This window comes from Parambassis ranga, chromosome 15 (genome assembly GCF_900634625.1).
Source record: "Parambassis ranga chromosome 15, fParRan2.1, whole genome shotgun sequence".
In the NCBI taxonomy this organism is placed as follows: domain Eukaryota; kingdom Metazoa; phylum Chordata; class Actinopteri; family Ambassidae; genus Parambassis; species Parambassis ranga.
In genome coordinates this window covers 14,438,450-14,452,353 of record NC_041035.1, presented here as the reverse complement: position 1 = coordinate 14,452,353, position 13,904 = coordinate 14,438,450, and the positions used below count along the sequence as shown (strand labels likewise).

At 40.1% G+C, this 13,904-nt stretch overlaps 1 protein-coding gene across 3 annotated transcripts; it reads left to right on the top strand.

The window, feature by feature from the left end:
- Positions 1-327: 327 nt before the first annotated feature.
- fam135a (family with sequence similarity 135 member A) lies at positions 328-13,299 on the top strand. Of its 3 annotated transcripts, XM_028423206.1 has the most exons (21): positions 328-602; positions 2,294-2,423; positions 3,214-3,293; positions 4,227-4,366; positions 4,798-4,868; positions 4,988-5,161; positions 5,343-5,469; positions 6,186-6,339; positions 6,864-6,941; positions 7,270-7,319; positions 7,808-7,966; positions 8,098-8,171; positions 8,313-8,467; positions 8,556-10,497; positions 10,607-10,767; positions 10,857-10,948; positions 11,032-11,129; positions 11,330-11,481; positions 11,592-11,702; positions 11,791-11,904; positions 12,190-13,299. In XM_028423206.1, the coding sequence occupies exons 2-21, from the start codon at positions 2,347-2,349 to the stop codon at positions 12,393-12,395; spliced, it is 4,215 nt and encodes a 1,404-aa protein (XP_028279007.1). In that variant the 5' UTR covers positions 328-602; positions 2,294-2,346; the 3' UTR covers positions 12,396-13,299. The 3 variants fall into 3 exon arrangements, with proteins under 3 accessions (XP_028279007.1, XP_028279008.1, XP_028279009.1); XM_028423207.1 differs by lacking the exon at positions 6,864-6,941; XM_028423208.1 differs by lacking the exons at positions 328-602; positions 2,294-2,423; positions 3,214-3,293 and having other exon boundaries at positions 4,289-4,366; positions 4,798-4,872.
- The last annotated feature ends 605 nt before the right edge of the window (positions 13,300-13,904 follow it).

The window sequence follows — 13,904 nt, the reverse complement described above, 5'->3', positions numbered from 1 at the left end:
GCAGCACTGCTAAGTAAAATAATGGTTGCTGCACAACCATACAGGTTGTTGCACAACAGCTCTGAGGTTCTCTCTTTTTTTGGTTGATTTTGTAAAGCCTACTTACAGTATTGCAAAAAAAATACAGACAAGCATGTCAGAGACAGACACCAATATTATTCTATCATTATTATTACTATATTATTTTAGTTTATAACGTAAATATTATGATATTATTATATCCATGTTGTGGGATAGTTATTATTTTTTTCACTGTCCCATTGACGCGTTGTAATTTTGGATGGCGTCAGCTGCGCCTCTGGTATGTGCAGCAACGCGCAGTTGAATGTTCATAAGCGTACAGCAGCCTGCTGTCAGCTCAGATTGAGCACAGTTAGTTAGCTGGATGCTTAGCGAACAGTGCTCAGTGAGACAGCTACGTGGCTTGTCAAATCTATGCACAGTTTTAAGGACCTGTCTTCTATAAAGGAAGCGAGATTAGGAAGTAAAACAATCGGCTGAGCGATCTCTTCTGTCAGCACCTCATAGTGAAAGAACGACGAGACGGCTGAATTTGGAGCTAACGTTGGTTAGCCAGCTAACGTTAGCTTGCCAACGCAATGGTGAGTAGCGTTAGCTTGACTGTGCGGCTAATGTTACCCGGTGACAACTGTTCGGTGGGTGGCTAACGTTACGCTAACAGTTACCGTCCGCCAAATGGCTATTAATGAGACTTGTTTTGTGGCCCTGCTCATTTATGGCTTTGTCAAATGGTCTCTGACCTTTAGTGGGCCCTTAGAAAAATGTTGTTTCGGTAGCTTCCCACCTGTAAGCGAAAGGATACCCTTTACCCTTGCAGAGATTCTGCCCACCAGCTTGAAATCTTCACCTCAAATATTATAATTAAGTTATACATTAAACAGATGTTTTGACGCTGTTCTGGTTAAGTTTTTGGTTTTAGTTCTTGACAAATCTTCTGCCGACGCCTGTTAAGGCCTGCTCTATTTTCACAAGACTTACTTTTCCCGAGGTAAATAGGTGACTTGAATTGTCTTAAGAGCCAGTTACCATTTCCTTATTAGCAAGCCCCGGCTTTTAGCTCGGATAAGCTGTATATGTATGTATAGGTTTTTTAGGATGACAGTTTTTGATTTATTGTAATGTTTGAATAAACGTTTTGGGCAATTATATATCAGCATTCCAGGCAGCCGACGCCTCACTTTACCTTATGATTTCCATGAATAGCTTTTATGTTTTGTCAGAAGTGTGACATACAGTGACAAAAGACTTGAGACACACTAAACCAGATAAACCAGTTGCTCATACGACCCCTAAACTCAATATTACCAGTACAATTTGTAACATTATCCAGGTGTAAACGGTTCTATTGTATTGACACTTGTGTATAGACTTTCTTGTGTAAACATATAGACATATGTGTGGTAGAAGCTGTCAGCCAGGAAGACAAACACAGGTCTTACAGATTCGTCAAAAGCTGGTGTTTAATATGATTATCTATGTTTGTTAACTGTATTTTGAGGCTTAAGGTTGCAAATGGAAATGGAATGTTTCATACACACCAGCCTTTACACTTCATCCACTGTCGTCCTTGTGTATCTTCTCTGTTGTGACCAATTTGTTTTTAACGGACAGCATTCAAATGCCACTCCTTCTAGGACTGAAGGCAAATTGAGATTTGTCACTCTTTACTCTGAATCAGGCATCTGTGTCAGCCAGGTCGAACTCATGGTGGCCTTTTTGTGTCCTGTTGGCTTATACTGGCATGAACACAATGTCATGTTGTTTCTCAATGGATGATTTATTCATTTCATTCATGACTAATTTAGACAGCGTCTGTATAATTGTTTTTGCCGGTTTTATTTTGCCTCTGCTACAGCCAAATATAACTATATGAGCTTTTCTTCACTTGGGTATAAATAAATCAGAAGCTCAAAATGTTGTAGCTAAATGAATGTCCGTGTTTATTTCTTACACTACCAATCAGTGGGATTGTATTTCAGGCCTATTTTTTGCAATTTTATTAATAGTATTCTCCCTCACACTGTCATGCCATTGCTATAGTTGTCTGGGCATTAGGGTGTTAGGCCCAGAAGACACGATAAGTCTTTTGCCAAATGTAGACCTTATGCTTTAATAACTTGGTAACTTGGGGGAATGTTTTACAGCTTTTACTTGCCCCAGGGGAAATACCATATTTTAATCAAGTGCAGAGGAATAATACAGAAAGTTGTTTCCGTTAGAAGTTATTGAGCTCTGAAGCTGGAATAACAGACTTGACTTATTTTGTCTGCAGGCCTATAGGTGTATCCCAGATGATGTTAGGCACCTCTGCCTGTAGAGACCAAGATGACTGAAGTCCAGGCCACAGTGGAGTTTTCTGTGGAGCTCCATAAATTCTACAATGTGGACCTGTTCCAAAGAGGGTAAGCTGGGAAACATAATGGTGCCATAGGAATAAAATTGCATCAGATTAAGATTTGACTTTTATTCTGTAGACAGTGATGAGTTTCCCAACCAGTCTGAGTTGGCAATCTTGTGTAGATTATCAGAGCCCTCAGGGATGCTCTTTGTGCAAACAACTTTGAATATGTAAAGCAGTGTTTTAATATACCTTTTTATGTAAATGTCATCTTATTTTTTCAATATGAAGATGATGGCTTATTCTTATATGTGGATGTAGTTATGGTAGCAATGCAGTAGGCTTATATAATATTAACGATTAACCCCCTGTGGTTGTGGCACTTTGTTTAATGTATCCTATGCTTCCCTGCCATGTTATTAGTTAGTGTTAATGCACACATCAAATTTTTGTAGACAGTCAGCATGTTTCATTGAAATTCAGAGGGAAAGAAGAGAGCGCCGACTGTTTGCAGTCTAACAGCTGTGGTATTTAACATGTAGAAAATTCTGTTTTCACCACTGCGCTGTATAATACCTCACTGTGCATCACTGTGCATAGATAAAACTCCCGCTCAATGCACCTGACTCATCAGGGCTTAAAGAGCTCAGGTTTACTACATGAGTGACTGCAAAAGACAGTGCTCATGACTCATTTATGAAAGGTGTAGTGTCCTTTTACATTGAGAGGCACTTGTAGCTAACCTTTGTGGTTTGTACCTTTTTACAGGGCTTCTAATAATGCTATGAACCAGGGCAGTGGTGGTAGTTTTTACTGCCTGTGTTGTGTTCTTAAACTATTGGTATAATTTACAGGTTCTACCAGATGCGTGCCAGCCTTAAGGTGCCACCACGCATCCCACATAAAGTTGAAACCAGTCTACTTCACCCAGGAGGTAAACATTGATTTTTCAAGATGTGTCCAATAATGTTTCCTAATGCACTTTGTTGTTCACATGAGGTTGTTTATCTACAATTACATTCGTACAACTGTTTGTGTAGTTGGAATGTAGTGTGTAGTAGTATGGACCAAGATGGTCAACCCTCAGCCCTGTCTCTTTCCACTTCACATTTCCATAAAACATATGATGGTAATGTTTCACTCATCTGTACACTACACACCACTAATTTGTCTGCTAGTGCACCAAAAATTGCCATGAGGCATTGCATTTTGAGTTTTCCTCCATTTGTCCATCATATTCTGAAACATGATTTTTTTGCCATTATGTTAAACTTGTATACAAATGTCTAAGCGAGTCCACCCTCTTTTTAGAAAGACTGGGGACTACTGTTTCTATGTTAAGAGTCTCCACATCAGTATAGTCATAAGTACTGTTTTACCGTAATTAAAATCTGCTGGGCCAGACATAAATGTAAACTGCTCCTTGGCTAATTGGCAGAGGATTAATGCAGGTGCCAAAGAACAAGGTAACCTGTATGTTTGTTTGAACTCTCAGAAATGAATGTTGTTTCCATGAACAATGCAATTGTAGATTTGGTTTAGTTGTTTTGTTTGTACAGATTGAGGGCACTGGTTTACTCCATAAGGCCACTCCTTGTTCTCACTGTTTCTCTAAGGCTTTGTGCATGTGTCTCAGCCCATTAGGGAACCTGTACTGTTCACTTCACACAAAACACTCAATTCTTTGTTTCATGAATAAACAGGTTAATCAAGAGAGCACAGTCCTAATGCTTAAATATTTTATTCTCCATATCTATGACCTTGACTGCAGTATTATTTTATGTGTTGTACTATTCTCAATTAAACAGTTTAGGCACAATCACCCAATCATTTACTAACACACTTATTTATAATGGTTTTTGTTTAGGTTCAGATCTGGCATTTCCTGCAATAGTCCAAGATGATGTCATTTGCAGCAAAACTTTCCAAATCTTGTATAAGAATGAAGAGGTTGTGGTCAACGATGTCCTTGTCTTCAAGGTGATGATGCTGCTAGATGAGAAGAAGGTAAGTTATGAAACATGAGGTTTTGTGGATTATGAAACTTTTTGTGTCTGAACTGTACAAAAAAACATTGCAGCCAGAAAAGAGAACACAATTTGGAAACTCAGATGCAAGATGCTAATCCTGCATCTTTCTGTTTCACTAACACAAAGTTGTCAATGTTAATATCTCAGCTGAAGCTCCTTCTTTGTGCCATTTTGCATTTTATTTAGTTGATAATTCCCATGTTTTTGACAGCAGTGTGTCCATAGGGCATATTGGAAAAATAAAGACAAAGGTCTTAAGAAAGTAGCTGGCTTATTAGCGTTGATATGTAGCATCCAATACAAACAGATCCTGATAGGTAAATTACAGAATTCGCAGACCAGCCAGAGCTGTCCCATGCTTTCACTTACTTGTTTTAAAACTGGTCCCACGATTTTTGTTATCCTCAGGTAGAAGAGTCCCTCAACGACATGGACTTTCAGCTCCTCTTGGATTTATATTTCACAGATGGTGATTACACGTAGGTGATGGCAATATTTTAACTGCACGTACGGTGTTGTTTTTTTTGTAAATGTGACATTTGCATCTCTTATGCAAACAAGGCATTTACTAGAGTCTTTCATTATATCATTTCCACAGGCCAGATGATCCGGGCTCTCTACAGAATATCAGCGGTCGCACACTACGTTTGCACTTTAGCCTTCATCGAGGCATCCACCAACATGTTAATGTTATGTTTGACTACTTCCACCTGTCTGTCATCTCTGTGGTCATCCATGCCTCTCTTGTGGCACTACATCAGCCCCTTATCAGGTCAGACGAGGATGTTTTTTGCTCTGTATTTCTAAGCACAGTAGAGCTCTTTCATGATTTGTCGTCATTTATTATTTGAAGCACACACGCAAAATTGAACATTAAAGTTAAAGAAAAGCAAAACTTATATTGAATTGAATACAAAGTAGATCAAACTGTTTTGAAATATCTGTTTATCTAGTTTTCCTCGACCTGTGAAAACTACATGGCTTAACCGCAATGCCCCAGCACAGAGCAAAGATTCTGTCATCCCACCTCTGGAGAATGTGGTGTTCGGCAGCAGTTATGTCAAGCAAGTCTCACCAGATGTAAGTGAACAACTTTTGAAGCCTCTGTTTTTCCACTAGGGTGGGCTAAATTAGACACTTAGGCTGTTGGTGCCTGCTACTAAATCATGCTTTGATTATTACATGGACATAACTCTGGAGTCTTATTTGACAGTTCTTCACATCAGGCATAGTGGTGTGTTACATCCATTGCATTTTGAAGCATGCTTGTTGATAAATAGAGTAGAAGAAGAAACTATCAAACGAGTGGACTTTTTAGCCTGGAGCAATTTGCCTGGCCAACCAGAGCTTTGCCTGAGTTGCTGTAATGTAAATCTACCAGAATCATCCAGGCAGAACTGAGGCAATTCTCCTCATCTCTTCTTGATGTATCACTAACATGCACGTTGGGAATTGCAACTCATCTACCACATTTCATTTCACCACAGGGATTTGTACTGAAATTGCAAAGAACCATGCACATTTAGATATTGTACACAAAATAAATGTGTAGAAGTAGCTGGCAGTTTAATCTGATATGATTCATAGCACTGTAGATGTTACTGTTACCAGAGTAAAGAGGCACACACTGCACACAGTTTTTGTGACTACTCATTGTCTAGCTTGAGTGCAGAACACATCATATGAATCATCTGAACTGAAAATGGGCTAAAGCTTTATACTCCGTATTTGTACAAGGTTTTTTTATAGAATTGAATTATCTATAGCTTCTTTTTGTGTCTTTTTTGATCCCTCAGGGCAGGACATTCCTGGTGTCAGACCACTGCCTGCAGCATGCCTTCAGCCTTCACAATAGCCTTTGTTCCAACCTCTTAGTAGCCTACCAGGGCCTTTTTGGATACTTCACCTCTATTACCAAGGACCTGCCCTCCTCCCATCGAATGGAACTAGGTATTATGCATTATAGCTTTACATCACCTCGGGGCAGAAGTGTGGGATAAAAATTGGTCATTAAGAAGTTTTGTCCTAAATTCCAGACTTAATAAGTATACCTGTATCTTTATTTTTGCACACTGTTTGCTTTCAATGGATTTTTATTGTTTTTTTTGGTTTTCAGCATCTGTATTTGTTGCATATCAGTTTGTTGTGATCTCATATCATTTCACCTGATCCCTGCATATAAACAATATCCTGCCCTTTTAAACAGACATGAAAAACTGCAACTTAAACATTTGTTATAGGGATCTAACCATAGTTGACTGATTGTAGTTCATTATGCTTACAAAAACATTAATGCATTCATTAAATAAGTATATTAACCAACAGAAAAACTAATTCAAAACCCCCAAGCACAACTCTCTGTTGTTCCTTTGACTCACCAAACTTAATCCACGCAAGTGGAAAGATATTAACCCATATTAGACAACTAAATAATAAAAAGGTTAAATATGCCTATATATGTGCAATCTTACTAGCCAAGCCCAGCATGCAAGTCCTATATGAGAGAGTACTCAGAAGACCCTATCCCCGAAGTCAAAGGCACGTCTACATAGGTATGTCCCAACCATTTCCAGTACCTCAAGTCAACCTGCCTTTCTCTCCTTTTTCTTTCTCACTTTAGATTCCTTCTCTTAGAAAGCACCACACCTCTCTATGGCCTCAAAGACTGTATACTTACACTCTTCTCATGTATTCATTTCACTGCTGTATACATCTTTCTTTCCATTTTCTAGAGTTTGTTGGTCTTCTCTGGTGGTATAAACTTTCTAACAACTGTGGTGTCAACACACCTTATCCACTGTGTATTACTGGTCCTTGAAAAATGTTTGTAGGATACCGGTATATTGATTTTGATCCTATTAACTCTGTCTGCCTCCTCAGAACAACTTGACTTAGAGGCCCGTCTAGCTGAGTTATGTGAACAAGTCAAGGTAAGACCTGCTGCTGTTTGTTTCTTTTTTGATAAACTTCTTTCAGAGGCCAAATAACCACAATATTTATAGGCAAAGATGAGTTCAGCACATCAGCAAATTGTACTTACAGAACTCCTAAGTGGAGTCAGTAACATTTATTTGTTATACCAGGTGACTCAAGGTGTGTCAGCAGATTATGGAAAAGAGAAGCCATTGAATCATCTGAGCTGCTAGCAAATATTTGAGCCTGGCAGCTTAGATGTTGCGTCACATTTGGTAGAATGGCACAGACATTGTCTCTGAAAGTAAAACAATGACAAAATACAAGCTTAAAATGTTTGCTATGAAGGATCAAGTGACAAATGTCACAATATATATTTCACAAGAATTTACCCACTTTACTGTGCTTAGTCCTCTTTTTACTGTTGACATTGTTCTTTATGCTGATATATGCTCACACGAGCCCCCTGTTGATGGTTGCCTTGTGTCTTTTTATACTTTTTTAGCAAAAAGCTGAGACTCCTGATGAGCTGGCTGAACTAGTAAACATGAACCTGGCTCAGCTCTGCTCTCTGCTCATGGCTCTTTGGGGACAGTTCCTAGAGGTGGTGTCTTTGCAGGAACATGTTGCTGCCTTACTCGCTATGGAACACCACACACTCAGAGTGAGTCCCACTTTGTTATCCTTCACACCTTTGACTAGATTATCTGTGTTTGTTCTGAAAACGTATCAGCAGGATTCTGAAACAAAAATACCCTTCACTAAATATTGACTATGTATGTGTATATATTTCAGGTAAGACGGTTTGCGGAGGCTTTCTTTTGCCTCGAACATCCAAGACAGTCTGCGCTGGCATATCAGGAGCTACAGTATGTTGTACTGGCATGCTTTATGGTTGTGAAATTGTTGTTAGCAGGTCTGGGCTAGTACTTCTTGTCAGATGTGATAGCCCAAGTTTGTTTTGTCTTTCCCACATTTTGTTTAAATTTACTCCTCTGCTCTTCTACCAGTGCTCACAGTCACCAGCAGATGACTAATGCTATCAAAAGCTCCAGTTACTTCTTATCTTTGCCTCCACTACCGGTGGAATGTGCCGACCTAGATGGTGATGTGAGCTCCTTGCCAATCATTTTTGAGGATAGATACCTGGATTCTATCACTGAAGGTCAGTATTGTTTATAGCTGTACATGCTAACTGACTAAACATCTTTTTAACCAGATTTTTTGGTCTTCTACTGTGTTTCATCCTAAAGATCGTGATGGTCCTTGGCTGGGTATACATAATGCAAGGGCTGGCTCAGTATCCAGTAAAACTGAAAAGTCCAACTCCAGGGACTACAGTGCATCAGCTAGCCCCATACCTGAGTCACAAGGTACTCCTATGGATAATACCTGGCCTGACAACTTTGACCCACCACCTAAGTCCAAAGGCAAGTCAGTCAAACTGAAGAAAAATTCAAAGACCGAGAACTCTAAGAAATTGATTAGACAAGGCTCTAAGGACTCTGTTGTTTTAGTGGGCTACAAAAACCTCAAAGTCCCTTATGGTGACCCCAGCACAAAGTACAAAGAAGGGGAAGCTCCCTTTATCCAAGACGAGGAACGGGATACCTTACAGGGAGACTCAAGTAGTTCTTTCAGGACTAATGCTAGTTCTGTTTTTGACTGTGGTGCTACATCGGCACATTTTGGAAGCCGTGTTGACAATTCTGTTGTGGACGACAATAGAACTGCTCCTTGTCCTAAACCATTTTCCAAAGCTCCTACCCCCTTGGACACAACAAATAATCCCCAGGCAGGTACTGGGGCTATTGCTACATGTAGCCAACCAATTCATAAACATGAGCAGGTTGACCACAGTGGCCCAAAGCTGTCACAGTGGTCATCCGGGTTGAAAATGTCTGAGGTAAGACCAAGTCACAAGGACCTACACCAAGGAGATAAAGTAACAGTCCCCCTACCAAGTCAGACTGATGGTTTACTCAAGAGTAATGTTCTGGAGGTCACCCCGAAAGACATTTGTGACTCACAACAGTCTATAGTAGAATCCGTGTTTGAACGCCAAGCTAAAGAGGCAGTGCAGCGTGGCCAGTCCAGTTTGGTCTCAGTACAGGTGAAGGGTGATTCTGTCAGGCTGCCAGATGCAGGAGCTCCATGTGCATCTTCTCGCCTCTCAGATTCTGGTATTGAAAGTGAGCCCAGCTCCTTTGCCACGCAACTCGTAATTGGTCCACAGGCCTGTGCCGGGCTAGGTGTTGTTGAACCAGGCCTTGCTGCCTCACAGCCTGAGAGGGGCCTCCAAAGTCCTGCACCACGACCTCTTCAGCAAGGCACAGTGCAAAAGCCCAGTGGGACTGGAGATATTCTGTTCCCAGAGAGTACCAGTGCTGTCAGTGGTGTCCAGTCCTCTCTCACATCCATCAACTCCTTACCCTCAGATGATGAGGGCGAGGGCTCTTCCAGGGCCTCCGCTGGAGCAGACGTTCGTGTCAGAAAGTCCAGCGTCTTGGTGCAAGAGCAGAGTGTAGTCTTCTCTGGGGATGACATTAAAATATCTGATGGAGTCTGCAATCCTGACACTACAGCAGGAGAACTCAAAAAACCTGTCTTTGACTTTGAAACAGACTCAAAATTAATAGGTATTTCTGACTTTGGAGTAGAGGAAGCAGCTAGCACTGGAACCATAAAGGAATCACGTAGTGAACCCCATACAGCCTGCCCCTCCAGTAACTCAGCCACTAGTAGCACTGACCTGGTAAAACGTGGGATGGTAGAAAACTACTTTGGGTCACGCTCAAGCACAGATGTGTCTGAGATCAGCCCGGTAGAAACATCTGCTATCACACTGGGAATTCAGACAGGACCACAAGCAGAGGAGGATGAGGATGAGACAGAGCATGAGATGATTGAGAATGGTTACTATGAGGAAGGCGATGGCTATGCTTTTGTGAACGGCATTGCTGATGATGAGCCAGTTGGGGTTGGAGATGCTGCAGCTCAAGAAACAAGTCTGCTGTTTGAACATCTTGGCATTGGCCACCGCCATGAAACAAAGGATTCATCAATAGCTCCTATCTGCTCCAACCTAGCCTCTAGTAGTGTTGGCTACAGCTTGGGAAGGCCTCCTTCAGCCTCTGTCTCCTTTTCTTCCAACCTGCAGTGGTATGAATGTGCACCCACACTACAGATGAAAGCGTGAGTCATCTTTCAAAATATTTCTTAAATCTCACTTAACACATACATCTGCCATGTTTCGCACATTACAAATGAATATTTATCAATATATATCATTACAATTCTGCAGGTTCATTAAGGCCAAAGAAGAAATGAAGCAGCTAAAGCTCCCAGGTTTCTTATACAGTGAGGTGCCTGAGCTAGCATCCACTGTTCCCTATTTCAGCTTGGAGGAAGACGAAAGCTGTGAAGAAGGCATTCATCTTATAGTCTGTGTCCATGGCCTGGACGGTAAGAAACAATTCCATCAAACTACACAATTCGTTTGCCTTGTACTCAGACATCCATTTATGCATTTCAACTCCCTGTTTTCCCTGTAGGTAACAGTGCTGACCTAAGACTTGTAAAGACCTACCTGGAGCTTGGCCTTCCTGGTGCTCGTATAGACTTCTTAATGTCTGAGAGGAATCAGGTAGATGAAACTGTGCCAGTAAATAGTCTGATAATGGTAATTGAGTCTGTTCCTTATGATCATAACTCTTTTTAAACCTACAGAATGATACCTTTGCTGACTTTGAGTCAATGACAGACCGACTGCTGGATGAAATAGTCCAATATATTCAGATATACAACCTCACAGTGTCAAAAATAAGGTAATGTTCTCATCTAAATGTTATTCAGAATATAAATTACATGGAAAAATAGCTCATGTTTTTTTGCATGGGATACGTTTACCAATGTTTCTCTTCTTGTGTGTATTGTTAGTGGGGTAATGCAACATTTTTAGGAAAAATTCTGAATACTTGAGCTTATTTATCATTTATATCTAATCCCTGTGTTTTTTTACTTGCAGCTTTGTGGGTCATTCTTTAGGAAACCTGATCGTTCGCTCAGTGCTGACCAGACCCAGGTTTAAGTGTTACCTGAGCAGGCTGCACACTTTCCTTTCCCTGTCCGGCCCTCATCTGGGCACACTGTACAACAGCTCAGCTCTGGTCAACACAGGTGAACATCAAAACATTCAGCTGCATTTTTTTTAATTGTGATTGTTTTCCATCTTTCTGTCCACTCTGCTACAGTGATTATGTTTACTAACGAATGAACTTTGTTCCAAGGGCTTTGGTTCATGCAGAAGTGGAAGAAGTCTGGGTCCCTCTTGCAGCTGACATGCCGTGATCACTCTGATCCTCGACAAACTTTCCTCTATAAGCTCAGCAAGAAATCCGGTTAGGTTCCTGTATTTAAGTCATCTTATCCTATGTATTTGAAATAATAAATTAGTCGTATAACCTTTATGTTAATCTTCTTTTTAAGGTTTGCAGTTTTTCAAGAATGTGGTGCTGGTGGGGTCACTGCAGGATCGCTATGTCCCCTATCATTCTGCTCGAATAGAAATGTGCAAAACTGCATTAAAGGACAAACAAACAGGTGAGTTGAAGCAAGGTCCTGGATGTAATGACTGTTCAGGACAAGATGTCATGAGTGGGTGTTGCTCAGCATCTAAATTGGAGAAGAGAAAGTAAGCAGAACAAGCTCTATCCTAAGGGCTTTGTAGTAGTTTCCACAGTCAGTTGACATTCTTTCTTGTGTTTTTCCTCTTTAATTTCTTCTCAGCTCTCTCTATCCTTTTGATTTGTTACAAAAACAATGTAACTTCAATTGTACACATCAGAAAACATGAAATTCAGCATGTTTCAATCTTGTCCATACTAGGTCCTGTGTATGCTGAGATGATTGAGAACCTGCTGCTGCCAGTTCTACAGAACAAAGACTGTAATCTAGTGCGATATGATGTCATTCACGCCCTGCCCAACACAGCCAACTCTCTTATCGGCCGGGCTGCCCACATTGCTGTCCTTGATTCTGAGATCTTCCTGGAGAAGTTCTTCCTCGTTGCAGGCCTCAAGTTCTTTCAATAGAGCTGCGGTAGAATCAAAGACTTGGCCAGACAAGAACGGAATGTGGCTAATACCTCACTGCAACTAAATGGTATTTTTGATCATGGCATCTAGACTAACTCTTGATTTAAACACATATAACAAATTTTCATATACATATGAGCAAAATATGTTTCTTTTCATGTTTATATTGGAATCACGGTGGATATGGTGTTTCACCATTTTTATTTTTCTACTACCATTTTTTTAAAACATTGTTTTTTGTGTTACTTCCCCATTATGATATGCTATAGTTTCAGTGTTATTTATGTGTTATTTTACTCCCAAGTTATTAAGTTGATTTTAGATGCTGAACTGGAAATGTAGCTGCTACAATAATGAAATGGCTGTATAATGGGGAGCTGGCCCAAGTCAAGTCTGCACATACTGTCCTTACCGTTGCAAATGTTGTTCCACCAATTTTAAAGAGACACTGCATTGATTTGCACCACAACTACATTTTACAAGCTTTTGTACTGAAAATGGTCATTTGTACAAGTTACTTTTTTATCAACAATTTTCCATCATTTTTAAAGGCAAAGACTGCATTTGAAAAAGGATTGTTGCTCAGACTTTGCAGCCTTGGCTTTGGTCTTAATACTGTATGCTGTTCCTTGCCATTGCAGCATTCTGCACATTTACCCAGCCTGGTGTTGGGAGAGGAAAGCTTTGCCTACAACATAAAGACATTTTATTATAGGGGTTTTAAGCAATGATCAGGGTTCAGCAGAAGCACATGTTGGTAAAATGAACTTGTTTTAGTGAAAGTATTTGGGTGATTATTTATGTTTAACCTGGAAAGTATTGGCTGGAATTAAGAAATGTTTCTCAGTTGTTTATATATCATCATACTCTATCATTAAATATGCACATTATGAAATGTGTCATGTGGCTACCTTCTTGTGATTACTCAGGATTTGAAGACACTCTTAAATCTGAATTTTAAGATTTTTGGTCTGTTTTCAATGATAATTCTCATTTAATTGTTGGATGTGTTTTTGCAATGAATCACATCACCCAGCAGATGGCAGTGTCTTCACGGGAAGTAGCATAAAAGATTAATTTAAAAGACCTTCAGCAGATGCAGGACAGCCAGGAGGTTTATATTTTTGCAGTGTTATACTATTGATAATTTTCATCACTGAAAGTACTACAACAGCACTTGGTGTCTTTAATTTGGGACTGGAGCCCTGCTGACTAATGTGTATTTTACAATTTTACTGACAGGTTTTGGAGGAAGGTACTCATCTGCAGTAGTTAATTTTTCTTATGCCATAGGATGAAATGCAGACAAAAATCTTTCTTATGCAAAAAAACACTATATACATTATTTTTTTATTTATCAGCAGCAACATTTCAAGCAGACTCTCAGTATGCGCCCTCAATTTAATGAGCTATTCAGCCCCTTCACCCATAAAAACCCTGTGTGGACTCAACGAGGTCACTGAAACAGTGACGACCCATGTTAAGTTTCGCACCGTGTGAAAAGGA

What these genes read in the sequence shown, in the direction of transcription:
- fam135a (XM_028423206.1), top strand. Translation starts at nt 2,347, where the DNA reads ATGACTGAAGTCCAGGCCACAGTGGAGTTTTCTGTGGAGCTCCATAAA. An exon ending in TGCTGCTAGATGAGAAGAAG is followed by an intron (nt 4,367 to 4,797) that starts GTAAGTTATGAA and finishes TGTTATCCTCAG; the next exon opens with GTAGAAGAGTCCCTCAACGA. An exon ending in ATTAAAGGACAAACAAACAG is followed by an intron (nt 11,905 to 12,189) that starts GTGAGTTGAAGC and finishes TGTCCATACTAG; the next exon opens with GTCCTGTGTATGCTGAGATG.